We start from the raw sequence: 17,852 nt of genomic DNA on the forward strand, positions 1-17,852 counted from the left end.
GGTAAACTTGTTTTCAATGCAACATTTAGGAAGTTCCAACTAGCCCTACAGCAAGCTAGTCAGATTAATTATCTTTAGCGAATACAGTCTGTTGAGTTTTCAATCAATTACAGATCGTGGTAATTCTTCAAATCATAATACACAGGATAATATAACTAAGTGATTTAAACAAAAGAAAGATGGTGATTATCAAAAGCAAGCAGCAAAGAAATAGGTTTCAGAAATATAGATAGGGTGATTCCGGAATGAGTTTTTCCAATAAGTGATTCTTAAGGAGATTATTATCTTAAGGTCTGGCCTTCTTTTTACTTCTCATTGGCTTTAACTAATTTATAATTCACTCAATTCAGCCAAACTGTCTGTCCATCAATTTTAGAGATATGTGTGTTTGGTGCCAATTTCCCATTCCATCGCTTGCCAATTTAATTAGAGAAACGCAGTTTTCGTTAAGAAATTATCACCCTGGACTGGCTGTTACTATAGAAACGGGATGACTTGTACTAGACAGCTGCCCAGTTTTTACTATACAACGGGGCCTTTTAGCTAGTTGACGTCACTGACCTGGTAGCCTCAAGCAACTTGCAAATGTGAAACTTAAGAAATTACAGCAATTGAAGTGTATGATCTGGATTAACCCTTAGTGGATTCCCAGCTATTGTTGCACTCACGTAATAGTTAATATGATTATAATTAATTGTTCTTAATGAATTATAATTGAACCCTTTTACCTCTATCATCTCCCCTTACTCTCATGGTTATAGCTGACTAGAAAAATCTATTTCTATCAGCGTCCTTGTAAGATTGTTCCTGGACAAGGCCAGGGTGGCCATCAACAGGTTGGGGCCTCAATTATTCATATTATTCATTGACAGCTTGGATGTTGGCACAGAAAGTCATGTCTCGAAATTTGCTAATGATACAAAGATTAGGCGGCATTGTAGACAGTCTAGATGATAGTAGAAAATTGCAAGGAGATATTGACAGACTGGGTGAATGGGCACAGTTGTGGCAGATGGAATTCAATATAAGCAAGCGTGAGGTTATCCATTTTGGACTGAAAAAGTGTCGAGCAGGGTACTTTCTAAATAGGTTAAGTACAGTGGATGTCCACAGAGACTTGGGGGTTCAGGTACTTTAAAATGTCCCCAACAAGTACAGAAAATAATCAAAAAGGCTAATGGAATGCTCGCCTTTATTTCTGGAGGATTGGAGTATAAAGACACAGAGTAATGTTGCAACTATACAAAACCATGGTTAGACCCCACTTGGAGCACTGTCAGCAGTTCTGGGCAGCACATCATAGGAAGGACATTTTGGCCTTGGACGGAGGGTGTGCAACGTAATTTTACAATAATGATACCTGGACTAAAGGGGTTGAGTTACTGGGGACATTCCACAAATTAGTCCTGTTTTTTGCCATAATTTAGAATGTCATGGGGTGATCTGATTAAAGTCTTCAAGATATTAACAGGAAAGGACGGGCTAGATAAAGATAAACTATTTCCACTGATTGGAGGTTCTGGAGCTAATGAACATAGTCTAAAAATTCCCTAACCTTCTCTATGTGCCCGGAACACAATGCACCTAAGTGCATGTCAGTTCCTACCATACTCACTTGTAGCTCGTCAACTGAGTGAGGCATCTCCCTCACTATCTGCTTTCCTGTATGGAAACTCCCCCTGCCATGAAGCTGTACACTAAACAGATCACAAGCCTATTTCTCTTTTCCTTCAAACCCCTCGTGGAGTTTTCTTATTTCTGCTGGTCCAACATTCCTCAGTTTTTACCTTGGTTCTTTGTACTTATTAGCAACATATAGGAGGCACTTGGAGGGTACATGAATAGGGAGAAAATAGAGGGAAACGGACCGAGTAAGGGCAGAGGTTTTTTTTTTAACTAGGGCAACATGATCGGCACAGGCTTGGAGGGCCAAAGGGCCTGTTCCTGTGCTGTACGTGTCTTTGTTCCTTATTCTTTGTACATCTCCTGGTACGTCTTTGGTCATTTTGGCTTCAAGTGATTCTCCAGCCATCTCTTTACCTACTCTGGGACTTCCCTGATTAATCCTGAGAAAAGTATCTGTCTCATTCTCTTTGCCTGTTTCAAATTCCACTGGTACATCCTGGGCCTCCTTTAACTCGACAGGTCTAACCTTGGTCACTTTAACTTCGAGCTGCTGTTTTTTAGCTACTCCAACCCTCACAGATTCTATTGCCCCTCTTGGGCTTCTGGGCATTCACCTGTTCTTTTCACCTCACTCAACCTCTCTGCAACTACTGAAGATACTATCTCTTTTTATTCCGCCAATTCATTGCTAAGCAAAAGGTCAACCCTGTCCACAGGCAAACTGGGAGTGACTCCCACAGTCAATGCTCATGACACAAAGTTGCACTCCAGGTGTACCCAGTATAAGGAGATGGGCATGTACCTTCCTTCAAAACCTTTTGCCAATACTTACTGCACACTTTGGTGGAAACATTTCTCCGAAACACCGGCCAAATTTTGATGCTGGTGTCAAAACCAGCGGGAGTGACGCCGGCATCAATGGGCCTCCAGGCGCAGTCATACACCCCTTCGTCGGGGGCTAGAACGGCGCCGGAGTCTTGTGCACTGCTCCAACGCTGAAAGCCGACCCAACACAGCTGGCGTGGGTCCATGCATGCGCACGCCACGGCTAGCACGGGTCCGCATCTGTGCGCCACGGCTGTCTCCGCGCCGGTCTCCGGGCAATATGGCGGATCCCTACAGGGGCTGGCGTGAAGGAACATAGGGCCCCTCCGGAATGCGCGTGCCTGCTGATCTGTGGGCCTGACCACTGTGGAGGCCCCCCCGGAGTCAACTTCCCCCGCCCCTTCCACCAGGATGGCCCCGCAGTGAGAATGCGAGGTCCCGCCAGATAGGACCATACGCGAACGATGTCGGCGGGACTCGGCCCGTTGAGTGTGGAGAATCACCCAGGGACTGTTGCCCGGCGCCATGGCGACCACGGCGGCATGATTGCCCGGATTCTCCGGCGACCGGAGATTCGGCGGCCTGGTGTCAGAGTGGCGTGGCAGAATTCGCACCCCCCCCCCCCCCCCACCGCGATTCTCCAACCCGGCGCGGGCTTGGACAATTCCGCCTTATGTATTTTCCCAGCAGTAGAGTTTGGCTGTTGGTCCAATTTTCTGCGCAGGGTTTATGTACCTGATAAATCCCACAGGTGTTTCCTGTAACCGCCAGCAGTCAGCATGGATGTGTCCTAACGTTTGGCAGTTAAAACACACATGTCTTGCCTCTCTCCTCAGCATCATCCTGTCTTGCCTGAGGAGGACCTTCTACAGTTCCAGCTCTCTCCCATGGTTGCTGTTTCCTATCATTCTTCCATCTTTTCTATATTTCAGTTGTTTCATAGAATCACAATCCCTACAGTGCAGAAGGAGACCATTCAACCCATCAAGTCTGCACCGACCCTTCGAATTGTACTCTAACCATGTCTACTCCCCCCGTCCACTCCACCCTACCTCCGTAACCCCATAACCTAACCTGCACATCCCTGGATATTATGGGGCAATTTAGCATGGTCAATCCACCTATCCTGCGCATCTTTACAGTTTTGGAGGTGACTAGAGAAGAGATTCCTTTGGGATTAGTGTTTATGAATCAGTTCATAATCTTGAGCCAGGGTTACTGCCTGCCTGACCCCAGTTGCTCTTTTCCCCGATGTGAGTTCTCATAGGGAAAAGGTATGGAATGGGAATTTCCGCTGACGGGATTTTGCGTTCAGTGGTGTGGGATGACCACAGTGGAAAATCCCATTGGCAGGCAGTGGGAATGGAGAATCCCATTGTTGGCAAGGGCACCCTGCCCAGGAAAACACAGCTGGCGGATTGGAGAATCCCGCCCATGGAATTTTTAAACTGCTCGAGGAGCATTGCTTCATGAAGGTTTCTGCGGATGACCTCCATTTTAAGTGTCTGTACCCATTGGTCAAAAGCAAGCTGCTTAAACCTTTCAAATTTGATCAGGGTATTTTCTTATGGGTATAGAATTTCTGATGGTTCGCCTCTGGCACTAACTGGTACACACTTAAAAATGAACACTTAAAATAGCTCTTTTGCTGCCCCATAGCTCGTGGCATTTTCCTCAGGGAAGATGAGTAAACCTTGTGAAAACTTAGTGAAAACTTCCTTTGCAGCAGCAGAGGCCAGTGTTGGGCTGGCTAGTTTAACTGCTGTGCCAACTGGTTGAAAGAGATAAAGGAAATGTTCACTCCTGCTCCATCAAACTGAGGGATTAAATGGACAAACCTGAAGGTCTCAGCCCAGAAGCCTGAGCTCAGGGTATCTTCAAGGGACTCAGTGAAATCCTCCGCTTCCCTTTTTTTTTAATTGAAACTCCCTTTTCCTTTCCAGGAATTATCCCTCTGTGGTAAACCACTGTTACATCTGTATTAGGTGATGGAAGGTAGGACCTGTTCGCCGGTAGCCTCTGCCTGCTGGCTCCGCCCAGTCGGAGGAGCGTGTCCTCTATTCAGCAGCCATTTTGCCAGCTGCTGTGGGAGGCCACAGATCTTCCTGCCATAAAGCCACAGTTGTATCCAACCTTAGTCTTTGTACAATTGATCGTGCATCACCCTCTTCTCTCCATTTTGTTTCCTGCCTCTCTCTCTCTCCCCCTGTTACCATTCCTGCAATTCCCACTCATTCCCTCTGTCAGTCCAATTTTAATTACCGCCACTTCCATTTGAATTTCGCTGCTGCTAATTAATCCATTTCGGTGCCTTCAATTTTCACCTCGAGATATTTGGCCACTCCTTTTAAAATTCTGTGTTTTCTGGCTTTTGGGCAAAATTCTAGAAATGAGTGCCGTTTAACTCTGCAAGGGGCAGGTATTTTCAATTCTCAAATGTAACTTCCTTCTCTTCTAGATTGGCAGTGGCATGAAATGGGGACATTTTTACTACTTTGGTATTTATAAACCCAAACACACCCTTTGATGTTTCGGATTGCTTTTGAAGGAACAATTTACTTTCCACACTCTAATTAAAGACACTGTGACACACACAGATCTCAGAAGAAAGAAAGTTTAGAGTCCGAATAACAGTTAAAAGTATATACAATTAAGTCCTTTGCTTGCCATTGAGGCATAGTTTAGTAGGCCACAAAAGAATCTGAAACAAGTTGGTCAAAAGAAAACTTGGTTTGTTGCAAAGCAATGAAATTGACCATACAAATCAGATCCCAGCCAGATCTGCTCTGTCGCTTCCATGCCTGGCCGACTTTATACAGATCTTCAATCATGAATATCCTCGGGCCCCCCACCCACTTAGTGGGGGATATTGTATTTGGTGAGACTCATGGTGAGACGGATTACTACAACCACCTAGGTCTCATGTGGGTTATAACACATAGATTGTTGAACACTGCGGCCATTTGCAGTTAGCTTGTTCCTTTAAAATATAGGAGTTGAATTGAAGTTCAGGTAACTGCACTTTGCTGGAATCAAGATTAGCTTCTGAGCGAGACTGAAAGAGATTCCTTACTGCCTCTTTCAGCAGCTTTTTCCAGATGACTTCTCTCCTTTTCTAGCTTGGCAAGTTCTCAAACCTTCTGTCTGGACAATCCATGAATGAATTTAATCAACATGTCTTGCAGTCCTTGTTGTCGTGCAACTAATCACATTTTTGATAAAACGTTAACACATTTCAAGATTCAAGATAGTGGAAACTAATAGGAGATGGGGCTATTTTGTCCCCCATCGGGCGTTTTCTGTATCTGGTTGGTTAGGAGCGCCCATTATCTTCAAGAATTGCCAATTAAAGTCCAGAACTATGCATTTTAATGCCTTCCTTTCAAACGTTCCTGTTTTGAAGTGGACCTTGACACACCCTAATTTAAAAATACCATCCATCATGTCAGTACAGATCTGCAGTGCAATCCATATGGGAACTTTCCATTAAAGTCATTAACTTAAACCACCAGACATCAGGTGACTGGTAGTAGCCATCTTTTCATAGAATTTACAGTGCAAAGGAGGCCATTCAGCTCATCAAGTCTGCACCGGCTCTTGGAAAGAGCACCCTACCCAAGACCACACCCCCACCCTATCCCCATAACCCAGTAACCCCACCCAACACTAAGGGCCATTTTGGACACCAAGGGCAATTTAGCATGGCCAATCCACCTAACCTGCACATCTTTGGACTCTGGGAAGAAACCGGAGCACCGGGAGGAAACCCATGCACACACAGGGAGAACGTGCAGACTCCGCACAGACAGTGACCCAAGCCAGGAATCGAACCTGGGACACTGGAGCTGTGAAGCAATTGTGCTAACCAATATGCTACCACGCTGCCCCTTTTGTAAGTGTCTGTTCTTGTGCCTTTTTAAAAAGAAAATAGGTCTTCTTTAAATGGTTTAATATGTTTTTGGTTAGACGGGGAAGTTATAGGTGGATCTCGCTCAGCATCATATCCTGTTGCAGTGACGATTATAATTTGTTAAGATATAAATTTGGACCCAGGGCAAATAATTACACTTTGTGTTGCTTTCATGGTAAATATAATGGGATGAATTTCTGTGCTCACTATTTTCAATAATGATATATTTTTTGTAAAAGGATGTATTTTATTTCAAACCCCACATTATTTTGCAGCTGTTGAATGCGTTCCCCTTTATTCGTCACTTCCCGGGTCCACAAAATAAGATATTTGAAAATCATAAGAAAGGCATTGATTTTGTTCAGGAAATTATCACGGAGCATAAAAAATCATGGGATCCAAATGAGCCCAGAGACTTCATCGATGCTTTTTTGGCAGAGCAGGAGAAGGTATGTTATGCATCACATTCTAGTGTTGTGGGAATGTGTTTTAAATTCACTTTCTGAAAATGTTGAATAAAATATTTTTCAAAAAAAAAAAACAAAATTCACTTTCTGTTGCACTATGTAATGGATTTCGGGCGCAAATCTCCATTCCAGTGGCTATGTGCCGGTGCCAACGGAGAATCCGCGGGTGGTTCAAATTGGCGTGAACCCCTCATTGATTCCGGTATCGGCCTTCTCCCAGAAAACATTGCAGGCCATAGTAGATTACGTTAGTACAACCAAAACGGGGAGATCTCACCCTCCACATTATGAGAGGCGCTGAAGGCCTTGATTGGAGGAGAGATCATAGCCTACAATGCGTGCAGATATAGGGAAGAGAGCGTGACCAGGCAGATGCTGGTCGTCTCCATTTTGGAGGTCGACAGAAGACACTCCAAGGCCCCGACTGTTGAGCTGCTGGCGGAGAGGAAAAAGCTGCAAATGGACTTTGAAACTGCTATCCATCAGAAAAGCAGTGCACCAACTCCACCAGACACGGGGGAACCTTCTATGAACACAGGGACAAGGTTGGCTGTCTACTGGCTCACCAGGTGAGAAAGCAGGCAGCCACGAGGGGAATAGCGCAGGTAAAGAGGCAGACTGGTAGCAGAAACAAGAGAGGTCAATCAAGCATTCGGAACCTTGTACTGAGGGCTGTATACCTCCAAGCCCCCTGTTGGGGCCTCAGGGATGAAACAGTTCCTCGATGGACTGGAACTACCAGTTGTTGGGGAATATGGGGGGGGGGGGGGGGTTACGGCTGGAAGCATCAATAGATCTGGGAGAAATCATGGAGAGCATCAACTCTATGCAAGCGGGGAAGACACCGGGTCCCAATGGGTTCGCGGCGGACCTCTATAAAAAATTGGCACCAGCCCTGGCACCACACCCAAGGGACATCTTCGTGGACTCACTGGCAAGGGGCACGCTGCCTCCTACGTTAGCGCAGGCCACAAACTCACTGATACCGAAAAAGACCCGATGGAATACGGATCATATAGACCCGTTTCATTGCTGAATGTAGACGCGGAAATACTTGCAAAGGTCTTTGCCAAAAGGCTGCTTACCAGAGGTGGTCGCAGAGGATCAAATGGGGTGGGTCGAGGGTAGGCAACTCACTGCGACCGTCAGGCCGCTGATTGTAATAATGACCCCCCCCCCCCCCTCCCCCCACGGGAAGAGAACACCAAAGGTGTTCGTTTCCCTGGATGCAAAAAAGGCCTTCGGCTGTCGATTGTCTCGAGGTACTGGAACAGTTTGGTCGAGGAGCGAGATTCACTGCCTGGGTGAGACCCCTGTACAACGCTCCCAGAGCGAGCGTTCGAACCAATACCACCAGCTCTGAATACTTCCAGCTGCAACGAGGCACAAGGCAAGGATGCCCCCTCCCAGCTCCTGTTTGCACTAGCAATTGAAACCCTGGCAATAGCCCTGCGGGACACGAAAAGCTGGAAGGGCATCCAGAGAGGAGACAGAAGGCGCTGGTGGAGGAAGTTAAAAAGTACCTGCAGAGGTGGGGTGCACTCCCACTCTCCTTGGCGAGGAGAGTGCTGATGATCAAGATGCGTGTGCTGCCGAGGTTCCTCTTCCTGTTTGGACCTATAACAATCTTCATCCCCAAGTCCTTCTTCCAAAACGCACGGTAGCATAGTGGTTAGCAAAATTGCTTCACAGCTCCAGGGTCCCAGGTTCGATTCCTGCTTGGGTCACTGTCTGTGCGGAGTCTCCCCCTGTCTGCGTGGGTTTACTCTGGGTGCTCCGGTTTCCTCCCACAGTCCAAAGATGTGCAGGTTAGGTGGATTGGCCATGATAAATTGCCCTTAGTGTCCAAAATTGCCCTTAGTGTTGGGTGAGGTTACTGCATTATTGGGATAGGGTGGAAGTGTGCGCTTGGGTAGGGTGCTCTTTCCAAGAGCCGGTGCAGACTCGATGGGCCGAATGGCCTCCTTCTGCACTGTAAATTATATGATTCTATGATAACGCAGGCAGCTTAATCATGGCATTTGTATGGAGGTGTAAGAACCCGAGAGTTCCCAAACCGACAATGCAAAGGAGGAAAATCAAAGTTGGCCTGGCATTACCAAACCTGCAATACTATTATAGGGCAGCAACGGTGGAAAGAACGAGGGGATGGGTAAACAAACCCACTTCAGAGTGGGTGCAGATGGAGAAGGCCTCCTGCAAGCTGACGACCCTCTGGGCTTTGGCTACAGAAGTACTCCCGTCCCCCTCAGCAAAATACACATCAAGCCCAGTGGTAACGGCCACACTGGAAATGTGGGCCCAATTCAGACAGCACTTCAGGCTGACTAAGATGTCCCCCACGGCTCCCATCTGTGGCAATCACAAATTCCACCAAGCCTTGCTCGGCATACCTTCAGGAATTGGAGACGGCACTTCCGGTTGCGGCTATGCAGAGCTAAGCCGCACGTTCGGCAGCTCCCGCTATTTAGGGACTTTTGGGCCGTTTCGAGGGCCCCAAACGGCGCTGTTTCTACGCATCCCGATGGGGGAAGGTGCCTGGAAGAACTTGCCCCACACTATATGGTGCTCACCTGGAGTGGGAAGAAGAAAAAGGCTGCAGTAACTCCCCCAAAAAAACGGGGGAAGAAAAACAAAATGGCGGCCGGCACTCCTGCTATTTAGGGACTTTTGGGCCGTTTTGAGGGCCCCAAACGGTGCTGTTTCTACGCATCCTGGTGGGGGAAGGTGCCTGGAAGAACTTGCCTCACATTATCTGGTGAAAAGTGCTGCAGTAACTCCCCAAAAAAAACGGGGGAAGAAAAACAAAATGGCGGCCAGCGCAACACCCGAGGACTGGTGGAAGTGGGCGCAGGAGCAACAGGCCTCGCTCCTACGTTGTTTTGCTGAGCTGAAGACTGAGCTGCTGGACTCCATGAATGCAACTACAACCAAGCTGCTTGGGACCCAGGCGGCACAGGAGGAGTCTATTCGGGAGTTGCAGCGGCAGGCCGTTGAAAGAGAGGAGGAGGCCGTGGTCCTCGTTGTGAAAGTGGAGTTGCACGAGGCACTTCATAAAAAGTGGCAGGACCGCTTGGAGGAGCTGGATGTTCGCACGAGGCGAAAGAATCTGAAGATCCTGGGCCTGGCGGAGGGGCTGGAGGGGTCGGATCTCCCGGCGTATGTGACCACGATGTTGAGCTCGTTGATGGGAGCGGGGTCCTTCCATTTGCCCCTGGAGCTCGAGGGAGTGCACAGAGTGATGGCCAGGAGGCCTAAGGCAGGTGAGCCCCCGAGGGCGGTGCTGGTGCGGTTCCACCGATTCAGTGACCGGGAGTGTGTGCTGCGCTGGGCCAAGGAAGAGAGGAGCAGCAAGTGGGAGAATTCGGTGGTGCGAATCTACCAGGACTGGAGTGCGGAGGTGGCTAAGCGGCAGGCCGGGTTCAACCGGACGAAGGCGGTGCTTCATGCTAAGCAGGTCAGGTTTGGAATGCTGCAGCCTGCGCGCCTGTGGGTGACATACAAGGACCGGCACCTTTACTTCGAGTCCGCGGAGGAGACGTGGGCCTTTGTACAGGCGGAGAAGCTGGACTCAAACTAGGGCCTGGGAACATACTTTGGCAGGCGTTGTTTCCGCTGTGGCTGTTTAGTTCCAACTGTTTCAACTTTTTCAACTTCGACATGTGTGTTATGTATGCTAGTTTTCTGTTTGCTCTGGTTACGGGTGGGTTTGTTTGTTGGGCATGGTTGTGGGTTAGGTGGGGATGTTGGGGGTTTGTGTTCTATATGTTCTCTTCTGTACGGGGCTGGGGATTGAGAGGAAACTGGATTTTGGGGAACTGCGTCAGAGGGGTGGGGTGTGGCAGTGTGAAAGCGCGGGCTTTCCTCTGGTTTCCCGCGCTGCGGGGCAGGGGAGGTGGCGCTTGCGGTGGGGGCGGGGCCTCTACGGGTCTTTTTTCCCGCGCTGCAGCAATGCCAAGGAGGTGTGGCACGAGGGGGATGACCCCATGCCGAGAGGGGATAGGTTTTGGCGGGAGCTGCCGGGGTCAGCAGAAGCCCGCTGACTCACGGAAGTACCATGGAGGGTGCGTCACGGCTAGGAGGGGTCCTAGCCTGGGGTGGGGGGGGGGGGGGGGGGGGGGATGCCGGGTTGCTGCGGGAACGACTAGGAAGGAGCCGATGGGGGCCGGGGGGGGGAAGAGGAGAGACGCTATCGCCATGGGGAACGGGTCGAGCGGGGTGTGCTGGCCTGGGACGAACATTTGCCAAGCTATGGCTAGTCGGCGGGGGAGGGGGGCGGGTTGCCCTCTGATCCGGCTGATTACCTGGAACGTGAGGGGGCTGAACGGGCCGGTTAAGAGAACCAGGGTGTTCTCCCATCTAAGGGGGTTGAAGGCGGACGTGGCAATGCTCCAGGAGACCCACCTGAAGATGGCGGACCAGGTCCGTCTGAGGAAGGGGTAGGTGGGGCAGGTTTATCATTCAGGATTGGATGCGAAGAACCGGGGGGGGTGGCGATTCTAGTGGGGAAGAGGGTGGCGTTTGAGGCGGCTGAGGTGGTGTCGGATAAGGAGGGCAGATATATCATGGTGAGGGGTAGGCTGCAGGGAGAGAAGATGGTGCTGGTGAACGTATATGCCCCGAATTGGGATGATGCCGGCTTCATGAGGCGATTGTTGGGCCGCATCCCGGACCTGGAGGCAGGGGGCCTGATCATGGGGGGAGACTTTAACACAGTGCTGGATCCCACACTGGACAGGTCCAATTCAAGGATGGGTAGGAGACCGGCGGCGGCCAAAGTGCTGAGGGGATACATGGACCAGATGGGAGGGGTGGATCCCTGGAGGTTTGGGAGACCGAGAGCGCGGGAATATTCCTTTTTCTCTCACGTCCATAGGGTTTATTCCCGGATAGACTTTTTTGTCCTGAGCAGGGGATTGATCCCGAGGGTGCAGGATGCCGAGTATTCGGCCATAGCGATTTCGGACCATGCCCCGCACTGGGTTGATCTGGAGATGGGGGAGGCACGGGACCAGCGCCCGCTCTGGCACCTGGATGTGGGGATGCTGGCGGAGGAGGAGGAGTGTAAGAGGGTTCAGAGAAGCATTGAGGGGTATCTGGATACCAATGATACGGGGTGTCCAGGTGGGGATGGTCTAGGAGGCTCTGAAAGCAGTGATCCGGGGGGAGCTGATCTCCATCCGGGCCCACAGGGAAAGGAGGGAGAGGAAGGAGAGGTAGAGACTGGTGGGAGAGCTTCTGGAGGTGGACAGGAGTTATGCGGAGGCACCGGAGGAAGGGTTGCTGGGGGAACGGCGCAGGTTGCAGGCCAAATTTGACTTGTTGACCACCAGAAAGGCGGAGACACAGTGGAGGAGGGCGCAGGATGCGGTATATGAGTATGGAGAGAAGGCGAGCAGGATGTTGGCGCATCAGCTCCGTAGGCGAGCTGCGGCTAGGGAAATTGGGGGAATGAAGGATGGGGGTGGAAATGTAGTGCAGAAGGGGACAGAAGTAAACGGGGTCTTTAGGGACTTTTACGAGGGATTGTACCGGTCGGAACCTCCGAGGGGGAGAGAGGGGATGGAGAGCTTCATGAACAGGCTATGTTTCCCAATGGTTCAAGAGAGGCTGGTAGAGGGGCTGGGGGCGCCGATAGAGTTGGAGGAGCTAGTCAGGGAGATCGGGCAAATGCAGTCAGGTAAGGCCCCGGGGCCGAACGGGTTCCCGGCAGAATTTTACAAAAAATATGCAGACCTGGTGGGTCCCCTGCTGGTGCGAACTTTCAATGAGGCGTGGGGGGGGGGGGGGGCTTTGCCCCTGACGATGTCGTGGGCACTGATCTCTTTGATCCCAAAACGGGATAAGGACCCCTTGCAGTGCGGATCATATAGCCCTATCTCGCTCCTTAACGTAGACGCTAAGTTGCTGGCGAAGATCCTGGCTACCAGGATAGAGGATTGCGTGCCAGAGGTAATTCATGAAGATCAGACAGGATTTGTCAAGGGGCGGCAGCTCAACACGAATGTGCGGAGACTGCTCAATGTTATCATGATGCCGGCAGTGGAGGGGGAGGCGGAGATAGTGGTGGCGCTGGACGCAGAGAAAGCGTTTGATAGAGTTGAATGGGGGTACCTGTGGGAGGTGCTGGAGAGGTTTGGATTTGGGGAGGGATTCATCAAATGGGTGAGGCTGCTTTACGCGGCGCCGATGGCGAGTGTAGTCACAAATGGAAGGAGATCGGAGTATTTTAGGCTTTATCGTGGGACCAGGCAGGGGTGTCCCCTGTCCCCCCTGCTCTTTGCACTGGCGATTGAACCACTGGCCATGGCGTTGAGGGAGTCAGGGAAGTGGAGGGGTCTGGTGCGGGGTGGGGAGGAGCACCGGGTATCGCTGTATGCGGACGACCTGCTGTTATATGTGGCGGACCCAGAGGGGGGAATGCCGGGGGTGATGGAGCTGTTAGCGGAATTTGGGGGCTTCTCGGGCTATAAGCTGAACTTGGGAAAGAGAGAGGTATTTGTAGTGCACCCGGGAGATCAGGAGGAGGGAATTGGGAGGCTCCCCTTCAGGAGGGCAGTGAAGAGTTTCAGGTACCTGGGGGTGCAGGTGGCCAGGAGTTGGGGGGCTCTTCATAAGCTTAACTTCACCAGACTAGTGGAACAGATGGAAGAGGAATTTAAAAGGTGGGACATGGTGCCGCTATCGCTGGCGGGCAGAGTGCAATCCGTCAAAATGACGGTTCTCCCGAGGTTCTTGTTCCTCTTCCAGTGCTTGCCCATCTTTATCCCTAGGGCCTTTTTTAAAAAGGTGACCAGCAGCATCATGGGATTTGTTTGGGCGCATGGCACCCAGAGGGTGAAGAGGGTCTTCTTGGAGCGGAGTAGAGATGGGGGGGGGGGGGCTGGCGTTGCCCAACCTCTCGGGGTACTACTGGGCGGCCAACGTGTCGATGGTGCGTAAGTGGGTGATGGAGGGGGAGGGAGCAGCATGGAAACGGATGGAGAGAGCGTCCTGTGGGGATACAAGCCTGGGGGCCCTGGTAACGGCGCCGTGGCCGCTCCCTCCCACGAGGTATACCACGAGTCCAGTGGTGGCGGCTACCCTCAAGATTTGGGGCCAGTGGAGGCGACATTGGGGAGAAGAGGGGGGCTCGATGGAGGCTCCGTTAAGGGGGAACCATAGATTCGTCCCGGGGAACATGGATGGGGGATTTTGGGGATGGTATAGAGCGGGCATTAGACAGCTGAGGGACCTGTTTATCGACGGAAGGTTTGCGAGCCTGGGGGAGTTGGAGGAGAAATTTGGGCTCACGCCGGGAAACATGTTTAGATATCTGCAGGTAAAGGCATTTGCTAGACGGCAGGTGGAGGGATTCCCTGCACTGCCCACGAGGGGGGTGAGTGGCAGGGTGCTCTCGGGGGTCTGGGTCGGGGAGGGGAAGATATCCGATATCTACAAGCTTATGCAGGAGGTGGAAGAGGCGTCAGTAGAGGAGCTGAAAATAAAGTGGGAGGGGGAACTGGGGGAACAGATCGAAGACGGGACATGGGCTGATGCCCTGGAGAGGGTAAATTCTTCCTCCTCATGTGCGCGGCTTGGCCTCATCCAATTCAAGGTGCTGCATAGTGCCCACATGACTGGGACGAGGATGAGTAGGTTCTTTGGGGGTGAAGATAGGTGTGTCAGGTGCTCGGGGAGTCCAGCGAACTATGCCCATATGTTCTGGGCATGCCCGGCATTGGAGGAGTTCTGGAAGGGGGTGGCGAGGACGGTGTCAAGGGTGGTGGGATCCAGGGTCAAGCCAGGATGGGGACTCACGATCTTTGGGGTTGGGGTAGAGCCGGGAGTGCAGGAGGCGAAAGAGGCCGGTGTGCTGGCCTTTGCGTCCCTAGTAGCCCGGCGAAGGATTTTGCTACAGTGGAAGGATGCGAGGCCCCCAAGCGTGGAGACCTGGATCAATGACATGGCGGGTTTCATTAAGCTTGAGAAGGTTAAATTAGCCCTGAGAGGATCGGTGCAAGGGTTCTTTAAACGGTGGCAACCTTTCCTCGACTTTCTGGCTCAACAATAGGGTACTGGGACAGTAGCAGCAGCAACCCGGGGGGGTGGGGGGGGACGTTGATTATGTTGGCTTATTTTATTTAAGTTTGATTTATTTAATTTTAATTTATGGTTAAGTTCTCTTGTTGGGGGGAGTGTGATACATGTGATGTAACGGTATGGGGGGAATTGTCGGTATTATGGGGCTGTTAGTTGCATATTATTGCTTGTTGCTATACTTGTTATATTTTTATATTTTCTGTAAAAAATTCCAATAAAAATTATTTTTTTAAAAAAGGAATTGGAGACGGGACTGGGGCACACTTACAGTTTGGGACTTTTACGTAGGGCACAGATAGGCGACACTGGATGAACTGACGGAGGAATGGAAACTGCCGACAGGACAGGAAATGAGACACCTGCCAATAAAGCACTTCCTTCGCAAAGAGACAGGAGGGGCCCCGGAGACTATACTGTCAGAGGGCCTGATAAATACAGACAGTAAAGAAGGGGGAAAATATATGGACAGCTACTGGACAGAGCCCACACACCACTGGACAAGACCAGATGGAAATAGGAGGATGAACTGGGGGCATAAGTGGGATGGAGACTCCACCTCCTCCTGCGCAAAGGCTCAGCCTCATACATTGAAGTGGTGCACACAGCACACCAGACCAGAACCCGAATGAGCAGGTTCTTCCCAGAATTGGAGGATAAATGTGGACGGTGCATGAGGGGTCCGGCCAACCACATCCCCATGTTCTGGACTTGTCCCAAACCTGCTGGGTTCTGGACAGCCTTCTCTGACACATTGTCGAAGGTTGTGGGGGTGAGGGTGAAGCCATGCCCAAATATGGCAACCTTCGGGGTATTAGAGCAGCCAGAGCTACACGTGTGGAAGAGGGTCGCTGCCCTCGCTTTCCCTTCCATAATTGCACGGCAAAGATTCCTGCTTGGCTGGCGATCGCCAGCACCATAGCTGCAGACTGGCTTGCTGACCTTTCAGAATTTCTCCACCTGGAGTACGCCATCCGAGGGTGGGAGGAAGGCTTCCTAAACGCATTGGAACAGTTTGTTAGCCTGTTCAATAACCTGTTTGAGGCTAGCAACATCGAACAGATGGGGAAACGGAAAGTTAGAAAGAAAAGGGAGCAGAAAAATAAAAAGAAAGATGGGGGGAACCATAGGAACGCACAACCAATGGGGAGGGGGGGGGGTAGATGAGAAAAGGCTGGAGAGAGAAACACAAACAGGACAATGCGGGAGCGAGGGGGTTACCACGCCCCCCCCCCCCCACCCCCCACACCGCCAACCGCCCCCCCCACCCCTGCCAATCACAGAGGAAACAGCCAAAGTTGACAGGGGAAGAAAAGAAAGGGGGGGGGGCGGGGAGAAGAGGTGGGGGTAACCCCCCTTACATAAAACAAACCGGGGGACACAAGGGGGTTTGAGGGGGAGGAGGGCAGGCTGTGGGGGGTGGGGGGGGGGGGGGGAGGGGAACGGCAGGGACCACACGCCGAGCCAGATGGCGGCAGAATGTAAATAAGGGAACTCAAGGGAAGGAAAAGACAAACCTTTCTGTATTGTACAGTGAATAAACATGGCCAACAATGTACATAACTGTTTAGAAAATTTGAAAATGCCATTAAATGATTTCAAAAAAAGAAAATACACCCGGAGAATTGCCTGTCCCGGACCGCGCATTCGCAGGGCTGATGGCCTGCATCGGTCGCACCGGAAAACATGGCACTAGCCATGCTGGAACCTTAACTTGCCCACCTTGAGCCAATAGCCCACCCCCTGTACACCACTCCTCACCACTCGCCGCAGCCCCAGCAGATGCCCCCCTGGCCAGCAGCACAATGCTCCACCCCCTCAAACGGCATCATCGGGGAGTACGCTGCACGCTGTTGGGACGGCCTCAGGACGTCACCTGAAGGCCCTCCCTAATGCTCCATCCCAGGTGGGCTGAGTTCACAATGGCGCGGATCACTTGGGCTCCGAGTTTTCGTCAACTTCGCGTGGCGACGGTGGACTATGTCCAGCGCCGCATCAGTCCAGGGGGAGCCGACTGTTTACCGGGGGGGTAGCGATGGAGTGGGTCCAGGGGGGGCACTACCTGGTAGGTTGGGTCCGTGTGCAGCTGGCGTTAAGTTGTATTGCGCGACAGCTGCAAGATATCACCGTGCGCATTTGCGGCCACGGACCCTGCCATTCTCCGGCAGTTTTTGGCGCATGAGCCGGGAATTTTACCTGGTGCCACTGTTAGCTCCTCCCCGTCCCAAAATCAGTGAGGATTCACCACCAATTTTGGCATTGTAAAACGCCGTTCCCATTCTGGCGTCAGCACTTAGCCGCAAATTGGAGAATCCAGCCCCTGCCTTTTTGTGAATTGGGCATTCTGAATGTGTACCCGAACAGGCGCCATAGTGTGGCAACTCGGGGATTTTCACAGTATCTGCACTGCAGTGTTAATGTAAGCCCACTTGTGACACTAATAAAGATTATTATTATTAAATAACGGCCCATGGAGTGGTCTGCAAACGGAATGCCTGTCCATGAACCCAAGGCAACATTTATGCTCATTGAAACATCCCTCTACCTTTCTCCCATTGTTGGGGCCTGCCGGAAATTACATTTCTGCTCTCTGTGCACTAAGGCATTGAGATGAGTGAAGGAGCCTTAACCCCACTTGGCTCAGTCTTCCAAATATACCCTTCAGGACTGTCGTGATTATATTGAGCCACTCTTGCTTGTGGACACTGAACCTCTACGCCCAGCGTATATTTTGTGCCTCTGCTAACCACACTGCTTTTTCCAAATGGTGTTCAACATGGAACATTAATTCATCAACTGAGGGAGGGAGGTAATTGGTGTTGTAAATTACTCAACTAACAATACATAAAACACACAACAAGAAAGGCACGAATAAAGAAAACCATTTACAATTAATGACAGTAATTGTTACCCTAGCCCAACCTAAATCTATAGACTTTCGTAAA

At 50.9% G+C, this 17,852-nt stretch overlaps 1 protein-coding gene across 3 annotated transcripts in view; it reads left to right on the forward strand.

The window, feature by feature from the left end:
• The window catches only part of LOC119974656 (cytochrome P450 2J6-like), a 118,934-nt gene that overhangs the window by 40,104 nt on the left and 60,978 nt on the right, over positions 1 to 17,852 (forward strand). For 2 of the 3 annotated variants that reach the window (XM_038813729.1, XM_038813728.1), the window contains exon 5: positions 6,637 to 6,810. The exons of the other annotated variant lie outside the window; for it this stretch is intronic. In XM_038813729.1, the coding sequence (XP_038669657.1) occupies positions 6,637 to 6,810 (174 nt within the window). The remainder of the gene's footprint in view (positions 1 to 6,636; positions 6,811 to 17,852) is intronic. 3 annotated transcript variants of the gene reach the window in all.

The sequence above is a fragment of the Scyliorhinus canicula genome, chromosome 12 (assembly GCF_902713615.1).
Source record: "Scyliorhinus canicula chromosome 12, sScyCan1.1, whole genome shotgun sequence".
Classification (NCBI taxonomy): domain Eukaryota; kingdom Metazoa; phylum Chordata; class Chondrichthyes; order Carcharhiniformes; family Scyliorhinidae; genus Scyliorhinus; species Scyliorhinus canicula.